This window comes from Myodes glareolus, chromosome 5 (assembly GCF_982192425.1).
Source record: "Myodes glareolus chromosome 5, mMyoGla1.1, whole genome shotgun sequence".
Classification (NCBI taxonomy): domain Eukaryota; kingdom Metazoa; phylum Chordata; class Mammalia; order Rodentia; family Cricetidae; genus Myodes; species Myodes glareolus.
This window is the reverse complement of record NC_142030.1, coordinates 65,713,695-65,731,556: the sequence shown is the minus strand read 5'-3', so window position 1 is coordinate 65,731,556 and position 17,862 is coordinate 65,713,695. Positions and strand designations below refer to the sequence as shown.

At 41.9% G+C, this 17,862-nt stretch overlaps 1 protein-coding gene across 2 annotated transcripts in view; it reads left to right on the top strand.

The window, feature by feature from the left end:
* Astn1 (astrotactin 1) overlaps nt 1–17,862 on the top strand; it is a 321,086-nt gene that overhangs the window by 240,814 nt on the left and 62,410 nt on the right. For both annotated transcript variants that reach the window (XM_087906372.1, XM_087906373.1), the window contains exons 15-16: nt 5,531–5,635; nt 8,207–8,395. In XM_087906372.1, coding sequence (XP_087762498.1) covers nt 5,531–5,635; nt 8,207–8,395 — 294 coding nt within the window. The remainder of the gene's footprint in view (nt 1–5,530; nt 5,636–8,206; nt 8,396–17,862) is intronic.

Here is a 17,862-nt window from a genome sequence, read left to right as displayed (position 1 = left end):
GAATTTATATGAAAGACTAACACTAATGAATGTGATTCCTAACACATTGTTGCATTTGTGTTTGTTAACTAAATAAAATCCCCAATGAAAAGTTCTGTACAGCATGTGCAACCTGTGGCTGCATGTGGTGGTAAGTGTGACCTAGCACAAGACGATACGCTTACTTAAAACACCATGAGATAGTTTTGGTGGTTTTCCTTCCTTCCTTCCTTCCCTCCTTCCTCTTCCCTCCCTCCCTCCCTCCCTCCCTCCCTCCCTCCCTCCCTCCCTCCCTCCCTCCCTCCCTCCCTCTCTCTCTCTCTCTTTCTTTCTTTCTTTCTTTCTTGTATCCCATTTCTTGAGCATGAACTTTGTAGATGATGACGTTGTTTCTCAACAATGTCATGTCTCAATATCAAAAGCTTGGTCACATCTTCTATGTGTCTTCTCTATAGCAGAAAAGGAAGCAGTGTAAAATAATAATGAAAAATATATACATTGTGGTCCTTCAAGGAATCTTTTCAAATCAAAAATCAGTTGCCTGTGGAAAGCTCTGACTACACACACACACACACACACACACACACACACACACACACACAGGATTAACATGTAGACTCAGGGGTGCTTCCTGAAAAGCAAAGGTCTCCAACATCACTTCCATTTTGTTTGCTAAGAAGCACTCCTCTCTCTCTCTCTCTCTCTCTCTCTCTCTCTCTCTCTCTCTCTCTCTCTCTCTCTCTGTGTGTGTGTGTGCATCTAAAAACGAGGCTTGGGGACTGGCACCTACAAACGAGGAAAGTTCCATGCTTCTAATGGCTTCTAGTGAGATGCTTGCTTAAAGACCCACCAGCCACACCCCACATCCGTGGTTTAGTTTGAAAGGGAAGATTGTCCTGCAATGACCAGACTAGGAAGATGCCCAGAACAGCCTAGGATGATGTGAGCAGCATTTCAGGAGTGAAGGAGATAGAACTGAGGCATCAGAAGCACTTGTACTTGAATCCACATCTTTGAGATAAGGAAAATCTTCAATTACGTTCTTTGCCACACAGAATTAAATTTACTCACTATGCTCCTGGTCCCCTCTTTATGTGCCTTAAAATTTAAAATGACAAGTTGAGGTCCTTCTAATCAGCCTAATTCCCAGATAGAGTGAAAGCTTCCTGACCTGGCGGCTTTTCTATCCTGTTTGTAACCTGTTTTGGGTAAGCAGAGCTAGTTAGTCCCAGTTAGTGTCCTTTTGTAATTTAAGCAAAAAGGAAACTCTTTCACTTATGTCTTTAACCCAGAATCACTAGAAGGACTGAGAAAGAAGCGACTGACCAAATGCCTTCCATCTTCTCCGGCCAGTCCTGGCAATACTTTAGTGATAACTTTCCATGCAGTGACACAGTGAATCGCGTGTCCTGTCACACTCCGTGTTGTTATGGGTCATAATCCTCACAAGCCTGCAAGCTTGAAGGGTTTTAAAGCTAAAGTGATCTTCAGAATCGTCTGTCTCAGCATTTCTAAGCATTTCTTGCTTTGTTATTTTTTTTTTTCATGAAAAATCCAAGTTCTGTTCATAAAGCAGTTCTGACTTCAGATATGTCCGGGAAAACTGCATGGGGCATCCTCTCAGTCCTTCCCACCACCTTAATATCAGAAAGCCTGCAGGCGGGAAATCCCTTCCACTTTATTTAACCCGGCAATTCCCAATCCTATTTAACTAGAGAATCCTTTGCACACAGACCATCTGGAGGAATTATTAAATACCACACTGGAAATGCTGATTTATAAATCCTCATCGGCTGCTTCAGAATAGCAGTTAAGCTTCCCAGGTCACGCCCTAGTCACAGGTTGCACGGAAGTGAAGGAAGGCCAGCCAAATGAAAACAGCTAATGGCTATCTATTCCCGGCTGGCGACAGCAAGAACAGAGCAGCTATCGTGTGCGTTTTGGCACTGTCTCAAAGGTAGAATGGAAAGTGGGAAATCTTCATGATGAGAAATGGCAAGGTCACAGGTGGGGTTGCCAGCTGTTGACTTGGGAATACTGTAGGCAAGCTAACAGGAACCTTTGTCACTGGCTAGGGGGATGCATTAGATACTCAGTCTTTAATAAGATCCTGGGTGGTTGGATGGAATTGTTATGGGGACAACCATTAGGCTTTTGGGGCAGTGTGCTAGGGAGGGTCTGGCTTTCCACACCCTGACTTGTGGGTTTTAGGTTTGCTTTCTGGGTGGGTCAGTAGAGATAGTGGGTTGATGGGATAGTTTTCTAAGCAGCTGCTGTAGATTTGGGGTAGAGTTCCACTTCCGTATTTTTCTGTCTTCTGTCCATTTGTACACTCTTTCGATTTCCCTCCCCTCCCTTCTTCTGTGTTTCTCTTTTAGTCCCTCCTCTCTCCTTCTCTTCTCTTTTCAAATTATACACAGGTATGTTTGGCAACTCTGTCTCAAGCATAGGTTAAAAATATAAAATAAAAAACAACATCCATTCTCAAGAAAACATAGCCAGAGACGTTTTGTTTGGAAAAAGAATCCATTTGGTATAAATGTGTTCGAAGATGATAATAGAATAAACCTGACTGCATGTCAAGGACACACTGAGAAAGAAACACGACTCGGCTAGAAATTATGTACTTTATCCTTCCTTTGTAACCAAGGGAAGAATTATCTGTAAGTAGGGATAAGCAGACACTTTCCAAGCATTAACCATTATGTAACCACTCTTCTGACTGCAATGGGGCCTAAGAATAGTCACTGGAATTGTGTTTGGCTGTTAAATACCCAAGTCTAGGTAACTCATTCTGGGTAAAGGTGAGACACTATTATTCCACGTTGTACTGAAATAAAGTCTATAAAGTCACAGCAATGTATCAGTTAAGAAATGTCAAGTTTACATATGTATGGGTGATGTGTGTGTGTGTGTGTGTGTGTGTGAGAGAGAGAGAGAGAGAGAGAGAGAGAGAGAGAGGGAGAGAGAGGTGGGGAGGGAAGGAGGGAGGGAAGAAAGGAGGGAGAAAAGAAAGATGATAATGTCATCGGGACATGCATGGATGTGCTTCTTTATTTTCCCCAAAAATTGATTTATGCTCATGATTTTATTCTACTCTCACCACCTACCTGTGTAGTAATTGGGATAAATGCACTCAGTCCCTCTTTTTAGATCTGAAAACAGAAATGCTTGCATTGCTTGCCCAAAGTCATTTGTACAGCTACATGAAATCCCAGAATTGAAAAGGAAATCCAAAGATATTTCATCCAGGCCTCTGATTTTGCAGATTAAACACCCAGGAACCAAAATATCCCATAGCCAGGTAGCCAAACAGAGGCTACTTGGGTTGTGTGGAGAAAAAGCGACAGACACTAATGTAACATGAGGGGGGCTGGCTTGTTTGTGTTTTTCTGTCCTGCCCGGTTCCCACAGCTGTTTATCCCCAAAAAGAAAATCACACAAAAGACTCCATAAGTTATAAAGCTGATTGGCCCATTAGCTCTAGCCTCTTACTTGCTAACTCTCACATCTTGATTAACCCATTTTTCTGATCTATGTTAGCCATATGGCTGAGTACCTTTTTCAGTGGGGCAGCTCACATCCTGCTGCTTCGGTGATCTGGGCAGAAGAGGGAGGAATCAACTTCCTCTTCCCCAGAATTCTTCTGCTCTCCTTGGATCATTTCCACTTCCTGTCTGGTTTTCCCACCTACACCTCCTGCCTGGCCAATCAGCGTTTATTTAAAACATGATTGACAGAATACAGACAATTCTCCCACACCACTCACTAACGTACCTTTCCTTCTGAAACTTCCAGCTGTAAAAACACCACGGAGCCCAGGTCGCCTGGCTTCTTGTCTACTGTTTGTTCCAACTAGGACACAGTTCAGTTAAAGAGATTTGAAACTACCCCACCACTTGTCCCCTCCCCGTCATATGTTGACAATCTTTACTTGTTTTATAAATAGGCATTTTCAGATAGCAACAGAATGGATGTGCTGCTGTGGACACTGCATTAGAATGGCTTTCCACTGCCATACGTTTTCTGTGCTAATGAGTTGTGCCTTTAAGATAATGAAATCTTCCATTTGTTAAGCTTGAGTTTCATTTGTGTGCCTTTGAAGTCAACACAAAGGTCAAAAGCCAAAGTATGCAGTCGTATGGCTGTCATCACAGAGCTTTATACCTTGAAAGCGGAACACTTGAACAGAACCAGTGAAAAATCTCTTTATCACATGAAGCTTCTCTTGATTACCTGAGCAAAATTTAAGCAGTTGCTTCACGAAGCAACTTTGCTTGACCTTTCTTCTTTTTACCTTACCAATAATTATTCCCATATGATTCACACAGAAATGGAAATTTGGTAATTACTCGCCCAATTTGATCAGAGTTGACAAGCAGCTAATTAATCCTGCCCACTCTTCATTCAGTTTTGGTATTAAGTTCGTTGATTTAGTCTCAAAAAGCAAAGCCAAAAGAACGGAAGAATTGACTGTGTTTGTCTGTTCCATTGCCATATTGGTGCACCCACAGTCTATATATCCTGTTATATATATATGTATATATATATATACTTCCTTTATGTACTGTGCACGTGTACATATATGCACATGTATAAGTGCACATATACATTTCTGTAGCATATATGCATATATAATATGTGTGTATATATAACAGAAATGAAGCTAAAATTGTTTGTTTGTTTTTTTACAAACTTGGGAAGTCTTTATTTTATTTCCTGTGGCTTATTTATTTTGTTTCTGTGGAATTATATATTTATAGAATTAACTGGAATTCAAATAGGGGAACTTTTTCAGCTCTTAAGGAAGAGCAGGCAAAGGCCCTAAGAAGGCATGTGCTGAGCGGACCTTGGGCAACAGACTTTGCTTTTCAGAATCTGGATTTTCATAGGTAAAGGGGAACCTTAAATGTGTATGCTATTGCCTGACATATAGGTGGCACTCGCTATTTGTCTGTCACTACCCTTTAATGACTTAGTTACCCTGGCAGTGTCCCTTCTGGTAAAGAAGAGATAAGCATTATCAGCCTCAGAATAATTAAAGTGTAAATACCAACTATAAATCAGTTAATTGAGACAGAAAAATCAATGTTACAGATTGTGTTGGCTTAGTAAATTGCTACAATACAGTAAGTCTAGAGTTGACTATAAATGTATTATTTGGATATTGCAACAGAATGAGTAAGGAGCCTGGTTCTGGGTTCAGGCACATTTGGGACCCCACCTTGTCTTACCTAGTCTCTTGGGGACTTTGCATATAAACACTCAGGGTCTCAGTGTCTTCACTTGGCAGGTGCAGATGTTAACACTTACAGCACAAGGATCAAATGGCTTAACATATACAAAGTACTTAGCAAAATGCCTGACAGAGAGCAAGAATTCGATAGGCGATGGTTGTTACAACCAGGCTTCCAGAGAGTCTCTTCATCAAAGAGCACTTCCTAATTTCCTCACTAGTACATCCTTAGCCTAATTGAACTGGGTCATGCTTTTCAACCTGGGACTTGCGAGTCAGTCTCACATGCTGACCTTTTGTCTCCTCTGTCCCCAGGGATGGTGAACTTCAGTGAAGTGTCTGGCTACCCTGTACTACAGCACTGGAAGGTTCGGTCTGTGATGTACCACATCAAACTCAATCAAGCAGCCGTCTCTCAGGGTGAGCAAACACTACAGCCAGCCCCCACCTCCGCCTTCCACCAGGCCTGGGGATTCCTTTCCGAAGGGATGCTTCAGCTCAGCATTGCAGAAGCAGCCTAGCGCACAACCACTGCATGAGACACCAACCAACACACTCAGATTCACTCTTCAGGGCAAATGGATAGAAAGAGATTCTTTTTAAAGCACAGATTAAATTCAAGGGGTATCCTATACTATAGAAGACGCAAGGCAGAAACCAATGAAAATATCACTTTTCCTGGGGTCATACAATATTACCAGAGTAGTTTTTAAAAGTAGACTTTTAATGAATTGTCAGAAAAAAATTTGAAAGGACAAAAACACAATTGAAAGATTTCATATGATGATCTGAAGAAAAGGGAGCTAAAAGGAGGGAAGAAGAAAAAAAAGGAAACAACATATTTCCTAAACAACAAGTATAATAGAAAGCAACAAAGAAATATATCTTTAACTACATATAATAGTGTGTGTTATATAGAATGGAATGATTTGTAGAAATACATATATACTTTAATAATTTAAGGAGTGGTGACTTGTAAACTTATTTAGGGTCTTAGAGTCAGCGAACAGAGGCTGGGAGTCTCAGGGACAGTTGAAAAAAGGTGATTGACCATAAAGACTTATGATAAAAATGAAGCCTATACTCATAAAAAAATATGCTTCATGAATTGGAAAATATTAGAGATCTAGAACATTCTTATTGGGCACAACATTATTGCAAACTTTTTAGAACATTTCCGCAGGGTCCAAAAGATCTAAAAAATTTGACTTTTTTATTTGACAGATTTCTTAGTGAGAAGGGATTGGAATGATGCTGAAGGAAACCTCAAAAACAGATTATGTAGAAAATGAAGCCACTTTTCACTCTCAAGAACCACTGCAATAGGAGTTACTCCGCCCAGACTCAGTTTGCACTTAGCACAGATGCTGGGCATTGCAGTGGTAGATGACTCAGGTGTTTCTATTACCAGAGACCTATCAAAGTCACAAAATGTTGTCACAAGTGATGTGGACCTTGGTACTTAACATCTCATGATTGGGTTAGACTCCACCTTGCCCTGGGAGGACACAGATGTTTAGAAAGGAGGGTTGAAAAGAGCTGGCCAGATAAAGTATTAGATTCGGGAAAGTTTACTATAGACTATTTTCTCCCGTAAGTCTTAAAGATTGACAGAAGCCATAAAGACATTTGAGTTAGTTGACAAATGAGGAGGCTTATGGGGTCCTTCTACTCAAAGTTTCCCCGTTCCTTTACCATTGGTTTTTCTCAAATAAAATACAAGCATTGTTCCTGTGACCTTTCTAACCTCTTTCCTTCCATTATCTCTCATTACCCAGTTCTTAGTCAACATGTTTTGCAAACAGTTTTGGTTCCTGAATTCCTTACTACTTTCCTTTGTTTCCTCATTGCTCTGACAGAATAACTGACATGGATCACTTAAGGAGGGAAGCATTTATTTTGGCTCACATCCGTGATAGAGAAAGCGTGGTGGCAGGATTAGGAAGAAGAGAGAGGTGAATGCTGGTGTTCAACTGGCATTTCTTTTGTACTCTGTCCAGTCTCCCCGCCCCTGAAACAGTACTGCCCAGAATTAGGATGTGTCCTCCTACCTTGTCTCAGACGATTATTCTATTGCTGTGAGAAAACACCATTACCAAAAGCAACTCTAGGAGGAAAGAGGGTTCTTTTTTTGTTTTTTGTTTGTTTGCTTTTGTCTTACACTTTCCCATTACCAGTCTATTACTGAAGGAAGTTAAGACAGGAACTCCAGGAAGGAGTTGAAGCAGAAGCCATGAAGGAATGCCACATACTAACTTGCTCCTGGATGGCTTTCTCATACCATTTTCTTATACAACTCAAACCCTCCTGCCTAGGCTTGACACCACCCACAGTGGGCTAGGTCATCCCAAATCAACCAGCAATCAAGAAAATGCCCAACAGACTTGCCTATAGGTGAATCTTATGAAGACATTCGCTCAATTATTACTTTTTCTTCTCAGTATATCTAGGTTTGTGTCAAGTTGGCAGTATTAGCCATCATAGTGTCTGCCCACGAGATATATTTTATTTTATGACCCCGTGCTTCCCACACCCACATCCACACAATACATACACCATAAAACAATACTTCATCTTATGATGTGGAATGTTCCTTGCTAGTATTTATGTTTCTATTTTAGACTATGCTATTCCCTTTCTATTTTTAAAATGCTATTAATTAACCTGACTAAATTGATTTAATGTCATGCACTGCAGTTTTAGGGGACACAAAGCCATTTACTTAATGATGGCAGGAGTCAGGATTTGCGCTCCTCTGCTTAACTTGCCTAAAATTAACAGCACAATCAACATCCTTGAAAAGATACCTACTTCGGCACCTAAACTTTTATTTCAGTTAAACAGAAACACATCATATTATTCCTAGCTAGCTCTCAAACATCGCTTGAGGTTACATGCTCACATTTGGGACCAGGTTGCCTAGGAATCCATGTACCTAATCTCTGAGTTCCCATCCTTATTTGTTTACTCCTGGGTGATATTCTCCCACAGCCTTCAGCAATGCGCTCCACTCCTTGGATGGGGCCACATCTCGTGCAGATTTCGTGGCTTTCTTGGATCAGTTTGGCAACCATTACATCCAGGAAGCTGTCTACGGCTTTGAGGAATCCTGTTCTATATGGTACCCAAACAAGCAAGTTCAACGGCGACTCTGGCTAGAATATGAAGACATCAGTAAAGGTGAGTGGGTGGCTCAGTGGCAAATTCTACACCTGTGCGAGTCCTGCTGGCCTACCAGCAATCTGTATGGTCAAAGGTAGAGGTTCCAAAGGAAAAAGATTAATTCATAGTTCCCCAAATTCTGTGGGCTTCTCTGTGAAATGTCTCAGGTCAGGTTGCTAAACTCAAATCTCAAAATGAGGATATGAGAGGATGGAGGATGAGACCACAGGTGTGTGTTCTTTGTGTTAGTTACTCTAGAGTTTTATTCTGTATATACTATATAGTGTGCCAACCACTAAAAGGTGACAGATGCCATCCATGCTGCTGCTATGAAATAGGAGGGAAGGAGGAGAAGGTTCCAGTCCATTTACCCACAACACCACCAACATACTGCCTCTTAACCTCTCACGGGAATGACAGACTAAGTCCCTTCTCATTCTATCTTGCACTATACTTAGGTTTATTTTCCATTTTCCCTATTGATTTGTGTTTTGAAGAACTGTCTTAAGTGTTGGGTGGCAGACTTAAAAATAAATCTTGGTTCCCACTATCTGACCAGCAAGTGACTGACCAGAAGCCCCTTTGCTGTACAGTAGTGGTGCCATCCTAAGTATTTTTAATCACATCAAGACGGATTTAGCATTGCCATTCTCGGACTTCCTCCTGATCCAATCTGCATGGTACTCTGATGAGAGCTGGTTATGGATGTGCAAGCTGCTAATTTTGGGGAAGTCTTGAAAGTGAAATTCAAGAAATGGGACATCTTATCGATTATGAATCAAAACTTTCTTTGAGACCAGAGCCTCTTTACTATCAACAGTGCTACCAAAAGAATAATTATGTCTGTAGCCTGAGTGGTCGTGCTTCTGTGTTCTCCATACAACCGCCCAGTTGCCTTGTTCAACAGGAGGCAGAATTATGACGGATTCCCTTCTGGCTAGCGTCTTTCTTCAGGACCAAGAGATTAATCTCTGAGTCACAATGGCTGAAGGAATATCCCCCTAAACCAGAGTCCTCTGAAGTCATAGAGGCTTCAACCTCAGGCTTCTCAAGCTTTGGAATCTGAACAATATTCTGATTCCAATTTGTCAGGAGAACGGTGTAATGTAAGTGGATGTAGATAAGATCAGTTCCAGCTGGCAAAACTCTCTGAAGTCTCCGTTCCAGAGCCCAGGCACTGGATCACAAGGCTGAATCCTTTGCTCCTCCTGCCTGCCAGGGTCTCAGGGATTGCCAAGGCCTGCGATTTCTGGGAGATGAACATCTGACCTTGCTCTAAGCTCCTGACTCTACATGATGCATCTCTCCAGGCACAGTGCTGTCCTTAAGAGAAACTCTGAGCCCAGTAGGGAGGTTTGTTAAAGCCTTGGCATTGCACCTTGCTTCCCTTGATGAGAAGCCTCTTTTGCCACTCAGGATGCAGCTTTGCCACACTCCAACTGTTGACTTGAGTTTAAAGAACTATGATCTATGTAGCTTCCTGCTTGGTATTTACATTAAAAAGTATTCAATTATTTTGGCTTACTTCAGCTATGCCGAACTTGTAAGCGTTGTGAGGGGCCATTACCCACGTTCACCCTGCGGCCTCCCATTCTTGAGACTTCTCTGGAAGCTATAGGATTCATCTGTTGTGTCGTTTGTTTGGGTTCTTAATATTTTTGTTTGTTAGCCTAGCCTTTAATGGCTGAGCCATCCCTCCAGGCCTGGGTTCCTAATTTTAAACTGGGCATCGATCTCCCTTTACTCTAAAACACAGTCATTTGTTGTCATTCCTGTTGTTGCTATTGTTTCTTGCAATTGTTGCCAGTGATGATAGAGGTGGTTGTCATGGGTATAAAAGCCCTTCTGGCATGGACCTGTGGGCATCGCTGTAGGCACTCAGCATTACTCACATATGACTGATGATAACTTAGAGATGCGTGTTTTAGGCTGGATCTTTAGAGGGCGGCTCTTCATGCAGTAGGGTTTACTTCTCATGATACCATTTTTTATTAAATATCTCTACATGAATCTTTTGGAGACCCATGGGAAAAAATATGTCTCTATTTCTTATTTCTAAAATTAAACTTGATCACTTTCTTTTCCTTTCTTCTCCCTTTGTTTCTCTCTTTTTCACAAAAAAGAACACAATTATAAATAGAGTTTTCCAGTACCCTTTGTCCCCATATATAAATATCTAAAGATGCCTGTGTCTTATCTCATTATCCTTTACCCTTGAGCTCAGAAAACAGGATGGTCTTCTGTTTCAGACCAACCTCTCCACCTTTGGTTTGGCTGCCAGCTGTCTTGGTCCATCTTACCTTTTGCTCATTAATTATGTCCTTTTAAGCCTTTACAATCTCTGCAGCCACTGAATGCTCTCTTTCCCAATGCTGAGTCTTTGAAAACTCATCTTCTCATAAACGTGAGCCCCCTGTGTTTTAACCACTGTTTACTTTAAATACATTCTCAATAAATTTCTTTAGAATTTTCGTGTCATTCCTCTGCTTCCTCTCACTGACTTCATTTCCACTCTTCCAGTTGTTTGTTTGTTTTTTTAAACAGCACTGGAGCAGGAGAAACTCAAGGACTTTTTAATCAGTGTCACTAGCATTTATTCTATGACCATTCCATCTGTCTTATTTATAGATTTTTCTATCATCATGCCACTCCTTAAAACTCGTCTCTTCCCATCATGTTCCTATTGCTGTTCTGTTCATAGTCTCTTTCTATGTCCTTAACCTTTAGTTGAATCCTCTTTGCCCTCACTCCTTTAAAGGAATCATTTGCATATATAAGGATCATGCAAAGCTTTCATTTTTGGAAGATTTATTTTTCCCTCCCTCCTTCCCTCAATCTCTCTCTCTCTCCTTCTCTCTTCCTCCTTTGCTCTCTCTCCTTCTTGCTATCTCCCCCCCCTCTCTCTGTGTGTGTGTGTGTGTGTGTGTTTGGGGTGGGGCAGAGGTGTGACAGTTCCCAAAGTGTCAAAGAGAGCATCAGATTGCCTGGAGCGGGAGTTGCTGGTGGTTGTGAGTGTGAGCCACCAGATTTGGATGCTAGGCACTGAACTCCAGTCTTCTGAAAGAGTAGCAGATGCTCTTACTCAACGAGTCACCTTTCCAGCCTCACTTCATCTTTGCTATTGCTTCCTTCTTTGCCCATGTTGGATGAGTTCCATCTGGATCCTCAGCTCCCACCCCAGAATCATTCATTTCCTCCAAGAATCGGCACTTCATTGCCACTGAATGTTCAAGTCAAGATTAATACCTGCATTTTCTCTAGACGCCCCAATGACCAACACCTGGCTTCCCTGTAGCCACTAGATTCTGAACCCATGTAAGGCACAAAAATTAATGTGGAGAGAGTCTTGGTACTTCTGATTCTTTGCACTCAACCATATGAAGCTATGACCTCTTCCCTACCTAGATATTTTCTCAACACAGGCCTCCTCTTTTGCATTTTCTCAAGGCTGAGTTTACAATATCAATTGGTATGGCAATAATTCAGATTGAAGAGAATAAAGGGGGTGGGAAGAGAGAGAGTGAGAGACTGGTATATACTGTGCTGTAATAGCAGAAATTAAGTCCTGATATGCATTGCACAGTAGGGTGAATATAGTTAACCGTAGTGTTAGCGTATTCTCAGCAGCTAGAAGAGAACATTTGGGTGTATTCATCCTGAATAAGTGATCAAAATTTAAGGTGATGGATATACTAATCACCCTGCTTTGATTATCGCATCAAACATACATCAGGCACATACATAATACGCATCAGTCAACACATCATGCTGTATCCATAAATCTGTATAGCTTCTTATATCAATAAGAACACCATTTAAGTGGTTTCCTCCTGTAACTCCTTTGCTTCTGTTTCCTGCCATCTCACTGCATTCTAAAAGACACCATCTGTTACCTTTTAAAAATGCAATTTAGTGGCATTGCTCCTCAACTTGATGCCGTATGCTTATTGGATCCTGCTGTCTCAGCACAAGAAGTACAGCTTCCCTCTCTGTATCAGGTTCCCGTGGCTGCTGTAACAAATGACACAGTCCTGACACCTTAACATAATTCACCGTCTTCTAGTTCTGGGAGGCAGCAGTCCAGATCCAGTGTCAGTGGGCCGAGCAAGGGCTTCCCCCGGTCCAAGCTCTCCCTGGTTGGCACCGAAGCTCTTCAGGCCTGAATAGCACATCAACCCAACCTTGACCACCATTCTGGATCTCCCAAGCACTTGGCAAGAACTAATGAGAGGGACCCCATTCTCACAAGGCCTCCCTGACTCCAGGCACAGTTCTTGGCAGCCCGCTTCCTGCTTCCTTCAGGCTTTGCAGATTCTTTGCAGCGTTCTTCACGTGCCCCTGTGCTGTCATTTCCTTGTGGGATTCTCTCCCATAACGACGGCCTTGGCGGCACTATTTTTAATCTCAAGTGTATGTGTTTAAAATAATCAAAGTGCATAAAACAGAATAAAATGAAAAACAAATTATTTCCCTGACCTTATTTCCTGGTGTTCTACTCACCAGAGGCAAGAAGATAGTCATTACTACCAGCTTACTGTCTGTAGCAGGCTTTCTTTGGGGCCACCATCCAGCTCCCAAATATGACACAGACTTATTGTTAGTTGTAAACGCTCGGTCTTATCTTACGGTTGTCCCACTAGCTCTTATAAAATCTTGTATGTATCTCTTATATATTTGTTTCTCTTCACCTATGTTTTTACCCTTGGGGCTTTTTACCTTTCTTTCATTCTGTATGTCCTACTCAGGATTGCTGGCTGGCAGTTGCCCATGGCCCCAATCATTTCCCTCTCTGTCTCCCTCATTCTCTTCTCTGCTCTCTAGTATTCCTCCTATTTATTTTCTGTTCCTGACAGTCCATCTATCCCACTACTGCCTAGCTATTGGCCATTCAGCTTTTTATTAGACCAATCAGGAGCCTTAGGCAGGCAAGCTGAAACAGTGACACATCTTTGCGTAATTAAATAAATGCAGCACAAACAAGTGCAACATATAGTTACATAAACAAATGCAACATAAGCAAATGTAACACATCTTTGCCTAGTTAAAGTAATATTCCACAACAACCGTCTATGCATCTGGAGCTTCTATTCCTCAACATTATAAATGAACAAATCTAGATAGATATATACCTATCTAAATATAGATACATATGGAGATGGATATCTAGCTCTCTCTAAATATATAAATTCACACACATACACATGTAAATAATATGTAGAGAAAATACATTTGTAATCTTAAATTCACTTTATATAGAAAAGCAAATTGACTGGGTGTTTGCTCCAAGATTAATTAGTGGTAAGTATAAAAGATTCATGTTGTTTTGTACTGAGAACTTCCATATTTCTTTTCCTACAACAAGCATGCGCTTCTTCTATAACAAATTCTTCTAAAGATTAAAACATATTTTCTGAAAAGTTTATGCTAAGTGAAGACTCATAAAATGAACCTACAAAAGCAATGCACACAACATTTCTACACAGAACTCAGTTTTGGCGTGGCTGTGACCTCATCATCAGAGAAGTGGAGATGGGAGGATTAGAAGTTCAAGGTCATCCTCAGCTACCCAACGAGTTTAAAGTCAGCCTGAATTATGTAAGACTCTGAATGAAAAACATAAAATAACACACACCCACAAAAAGAAAAGGAATAAAAAGGCAAAAACAAAAGCTAGCCTGAACATTGGCCAGAAGTCTGGGAGGAAATACAAAGCATTACAACCACATTTTGTTAGTTTCTAAGTCCTCACACCCATGGGAATGTCTGGTATACAATTAGAACCCACAGTCTGGTCAAAGAATGAATCTTTTACCTTCCCTCACTTCAGAAGAAACAGGAAAAAAAATCTATACATCTGAAAGCCTCAGAAAAATGATCAAGAAACAGTGCTCCTTCCTCAAATAAATCCTGCACAGACTTAACCTTAATCCCTACTCACACACTAAGGCAGCTCCTTTCTTTTATTTCCTAATGCTGTGCTCAGGACAGGTTCCCCCAGGCCTTTCATTCCTCCTGTTTCATTTCCAATATCACTCGTTGTGACCTTTGACCATTGCCTTCCTGACCAGTGCTTTTGCTGCACGTCGGCTGGGGCGTCGAGGCTGAGAAGCTGTAATAAGCAAGGGTGTCCTCCCTGCTGTGACTGCCAGTCCACTGTACACACTGGGATCTATTCAGCTGCCTCCTGCCCCTGGGGAAAGTTGAGCTCGCTGCCTGTCTTCATCTTCCTCTGAGACTCAGCTGAGAGTTGGTCCCATGCTGTGATCTCCAGCTCTAAGTCATCAGCAGTTAGAGACAAAGAAAGTGACTCACCTACCTGGCGTCGTATCCCCACCACTTAGGATCCGAGTTTTCCTTGTTCTACCGCTTTGCTTTTGTGTGTCTTGGTCTTGGACAGATTCAGCTGATCCCTTTCCCAGGATAACAGACCTCTGCTGCAACTGTCACAAAATCAGTCACTGCCTCAGTGCTGAGCCTGTAGTGCTGGTCAGCGGAGGTCCAGGCTCACCTATTTTAGCCGGGTATGGTTTTTCAGGTTAACTTCCCAGATTGCAACTCATGCCTTAAAAATGTGACCAGGTTAAAGAGACACAAACTTACATAAATCCGATGAAAAGTACATCGTTAAATTTTCTGCAATGTTTTGTTTTATGACCCTTGGGTTGCAAACCAGCTCCAAAGGCTTTCTGTGCATATTTGCAACAACGAAGTTAGCGCTCAAGTAGCAAGGCAATTAGGGTGGTGTATGGCTATTTTCTCGAAATGATTCATTTAGTCATTCAGCAAATGTTTGCTAAGGATCTGTTACATGTAAAGCCCTGCAGTAAGCTGAGAAGGGACCAGGAGAATTATGCTGCTCGGTGGCATCCAGAGGTTTGAAGGAGGAGCTGCCAGAGCTAAGTATGGCTATGCCATAGGCAGAGCTTTTGCAAGAGGCTAAGCTTTCCCGAAACACTTCTGTGAGTTTCAAGCTTTGGTTCCCTAGGTTCTGATACAATGAGTACAGAGTACACTGGATCTATAGGTTAAGGGAGGAAGCTAGTAAGAATAATATTCCCCAAAATGACTGGAATGCTTGTTCTAAGCCCAATAATGTGATCTACACATAACATAGCTTTTCTCATTTAATTTTCTAACAGACTTAAGTCCCACCCTCCCCAGTATGTAGAAAGAAAATCTTGCAGAACTTCAGTAATTTGCATGTAGTCACAGAACCAATGAGTAGGAAGTCAGGATTAGAAGAGATGACTACAATGTTCTTCCACCATCTTACACAGCAAACCTCAGCCCTGCTTCCCTCCAGGGTAGCAGGGCTAGGGAGATAGTTGAGTTGGTAAAGCACTTTCAAACAAGCATGAATACCAGAGTTCAATACTCAGAACCCACATTTAAAAATATAAAAACAGAGTTAAAAAAAGCACAGGATGTGATGACACACACTTTTAATCTCGGTGCTGAAGAGAATGAACAAGAGCTCTAGACCAGTTCTTGCTGGTCAACTAGCCTAACCAGCTGCTGCGTTGCTAGCCAGTAAAGACTTAGAAGACAAGGAAAATAGCATCCAAAGTTGACCTGTGGCCCCAAAACACACACACACACACACACACACACACACACACACATACACGCACACACACACACACACACAGAGAGAGAGAGAGAGAGAGAGAGAGAGAGAGAGAGAGAGAGAGAGAGAATCTAGTCACTGACGTATACTGGAAATGACTTTATACATGTTACCTAAAAGTACACAACACAAAAAAGAGTTTAAGGTGGGCTCAGGAAATCACCGAAGCCAGAGCATTGGTCTAAGATCAGTCCACCAGGGCCAGATGCTCAGCCCTGTTAGGTACATGGTGGATGTACTGTCAATCCCTTTCAATTTTCTGGATTTGGGTAGTTTGTTGCAAAAGGTTTTCCCTCATGATCTCCAGTACTAGCAATTCCCCAACCCCAGCAATGATTCTCAAAATGTAATGTGCACATGCATTGCGTAGGAGCTCATTAAGATGGAAAGCGACTCAGTAAATACAGGTGGGGCCTGAGACGCTGGATTTCTAGCAAGCTCCCAGAGGTTACCAAAGCTGCTCCTCGCAGAAACACATTGTGTATGCTTTCTCAAAGATCAATAGGCACAAAGTTCTTCCACCATCTTACACAGCAACCCTCAGCCCTGCTACCCTCCAGGGTTCTCTCCCGGCATCCTTTCTACAAAGTAGTGGTGCAGGCTAGAGGGGCTAACCTTGAACACAGAGCTTGCTCTGCTTAAGCCTTTGGCTATTGGACTTGTGTGCAGAAGCAGCTGGTATGCAACACCGGATTGCTTTAAGCACCCTGACATTGAAGCGAACTAGAAAAATACAACAGCCAGGATTAGAGGTGCTTAGCTTAGTACTCTAGGTAACACGGTCCTCACTCTACTGTCTCAAGAAAACTCTGTGGAGGTTGCTTGAAACCATACTGCAGAGAGATGGCCTTCTTTATTTCTTCTTTTCTTCCCCCTCTGGGAACCACAGATTATCAAAGAATTTAATATTTTAACCTGGATAGCATTTTGGTTCATAGGATAACTCTGGTGTCCAGATCCGGTAATAGGAAAGCAGCCTATTTTTCATATTGTCTTGTAATTGATTTGCTGTTGTGTTAGCTTCTGATCTCACACTTTGACCGAGTCTGACAAAGGTGGATTAAGAAGGGGTTTATTTGGGCCCCGCATTTCAGATGATATGATCTGCCATGACAGGGAAGGTATAGTGGCAGGGGCAGGAAGTAGCCAGTCCCATTGTGTCCATAGTCAGGAAGCAGAAGCAGGATCAATGTTGGTGCCCAGTTCATACTCCCCTTATTACATTTGCTACCCCAGTCAATGAAATGCTATCACACATTCAGGGTGAGCTTTTCCACTCTGGCTAACCTAATCTAGATGACTCATCACAGACATACCCAGTGGTTTATTTATTTTTTAATGTTTTAATGCCTTCAAACTGACCATCAAGATTAGCCACTAGAATTGTATTCTGGGTCATTTTCAGTTTCTACAAATATGTAAATGATTTGGCAGCTTGGTTGATTAATCCCTAAGAATGGGATTGGGGTTTAGCCTTCTATTTCTTCAGTAGCTTCTCTCTGTTTAGATATTGGTTTAGGTGCTGTGTATATGATAAATAACGCAGAAGAAAAAAAATCTACCGTTATGGAGCTTGTATCCTAGAGAGGAAAGCAAATAAGCAAGCAGTAACTGAATGAAAGCAATCGTCCTGCACAGAAATAGACACTATGAAGAAGCTACAGGCAGATGATATACTTGAGGCTGACTAGAAAATTGGTGATAGATGAAGTTGGCAGGCACCGAGAGTCACCCAGCGATGATGGGGAGGGCTGATTCTAAGTTGACACCTGGAAGAGAAGATGGAGGTGGTCCTGTAACGACTTACATGGAGGAACTGGAGAGATGGCTGAGAGGTTAGAGTTTGCTCATTTTGCAG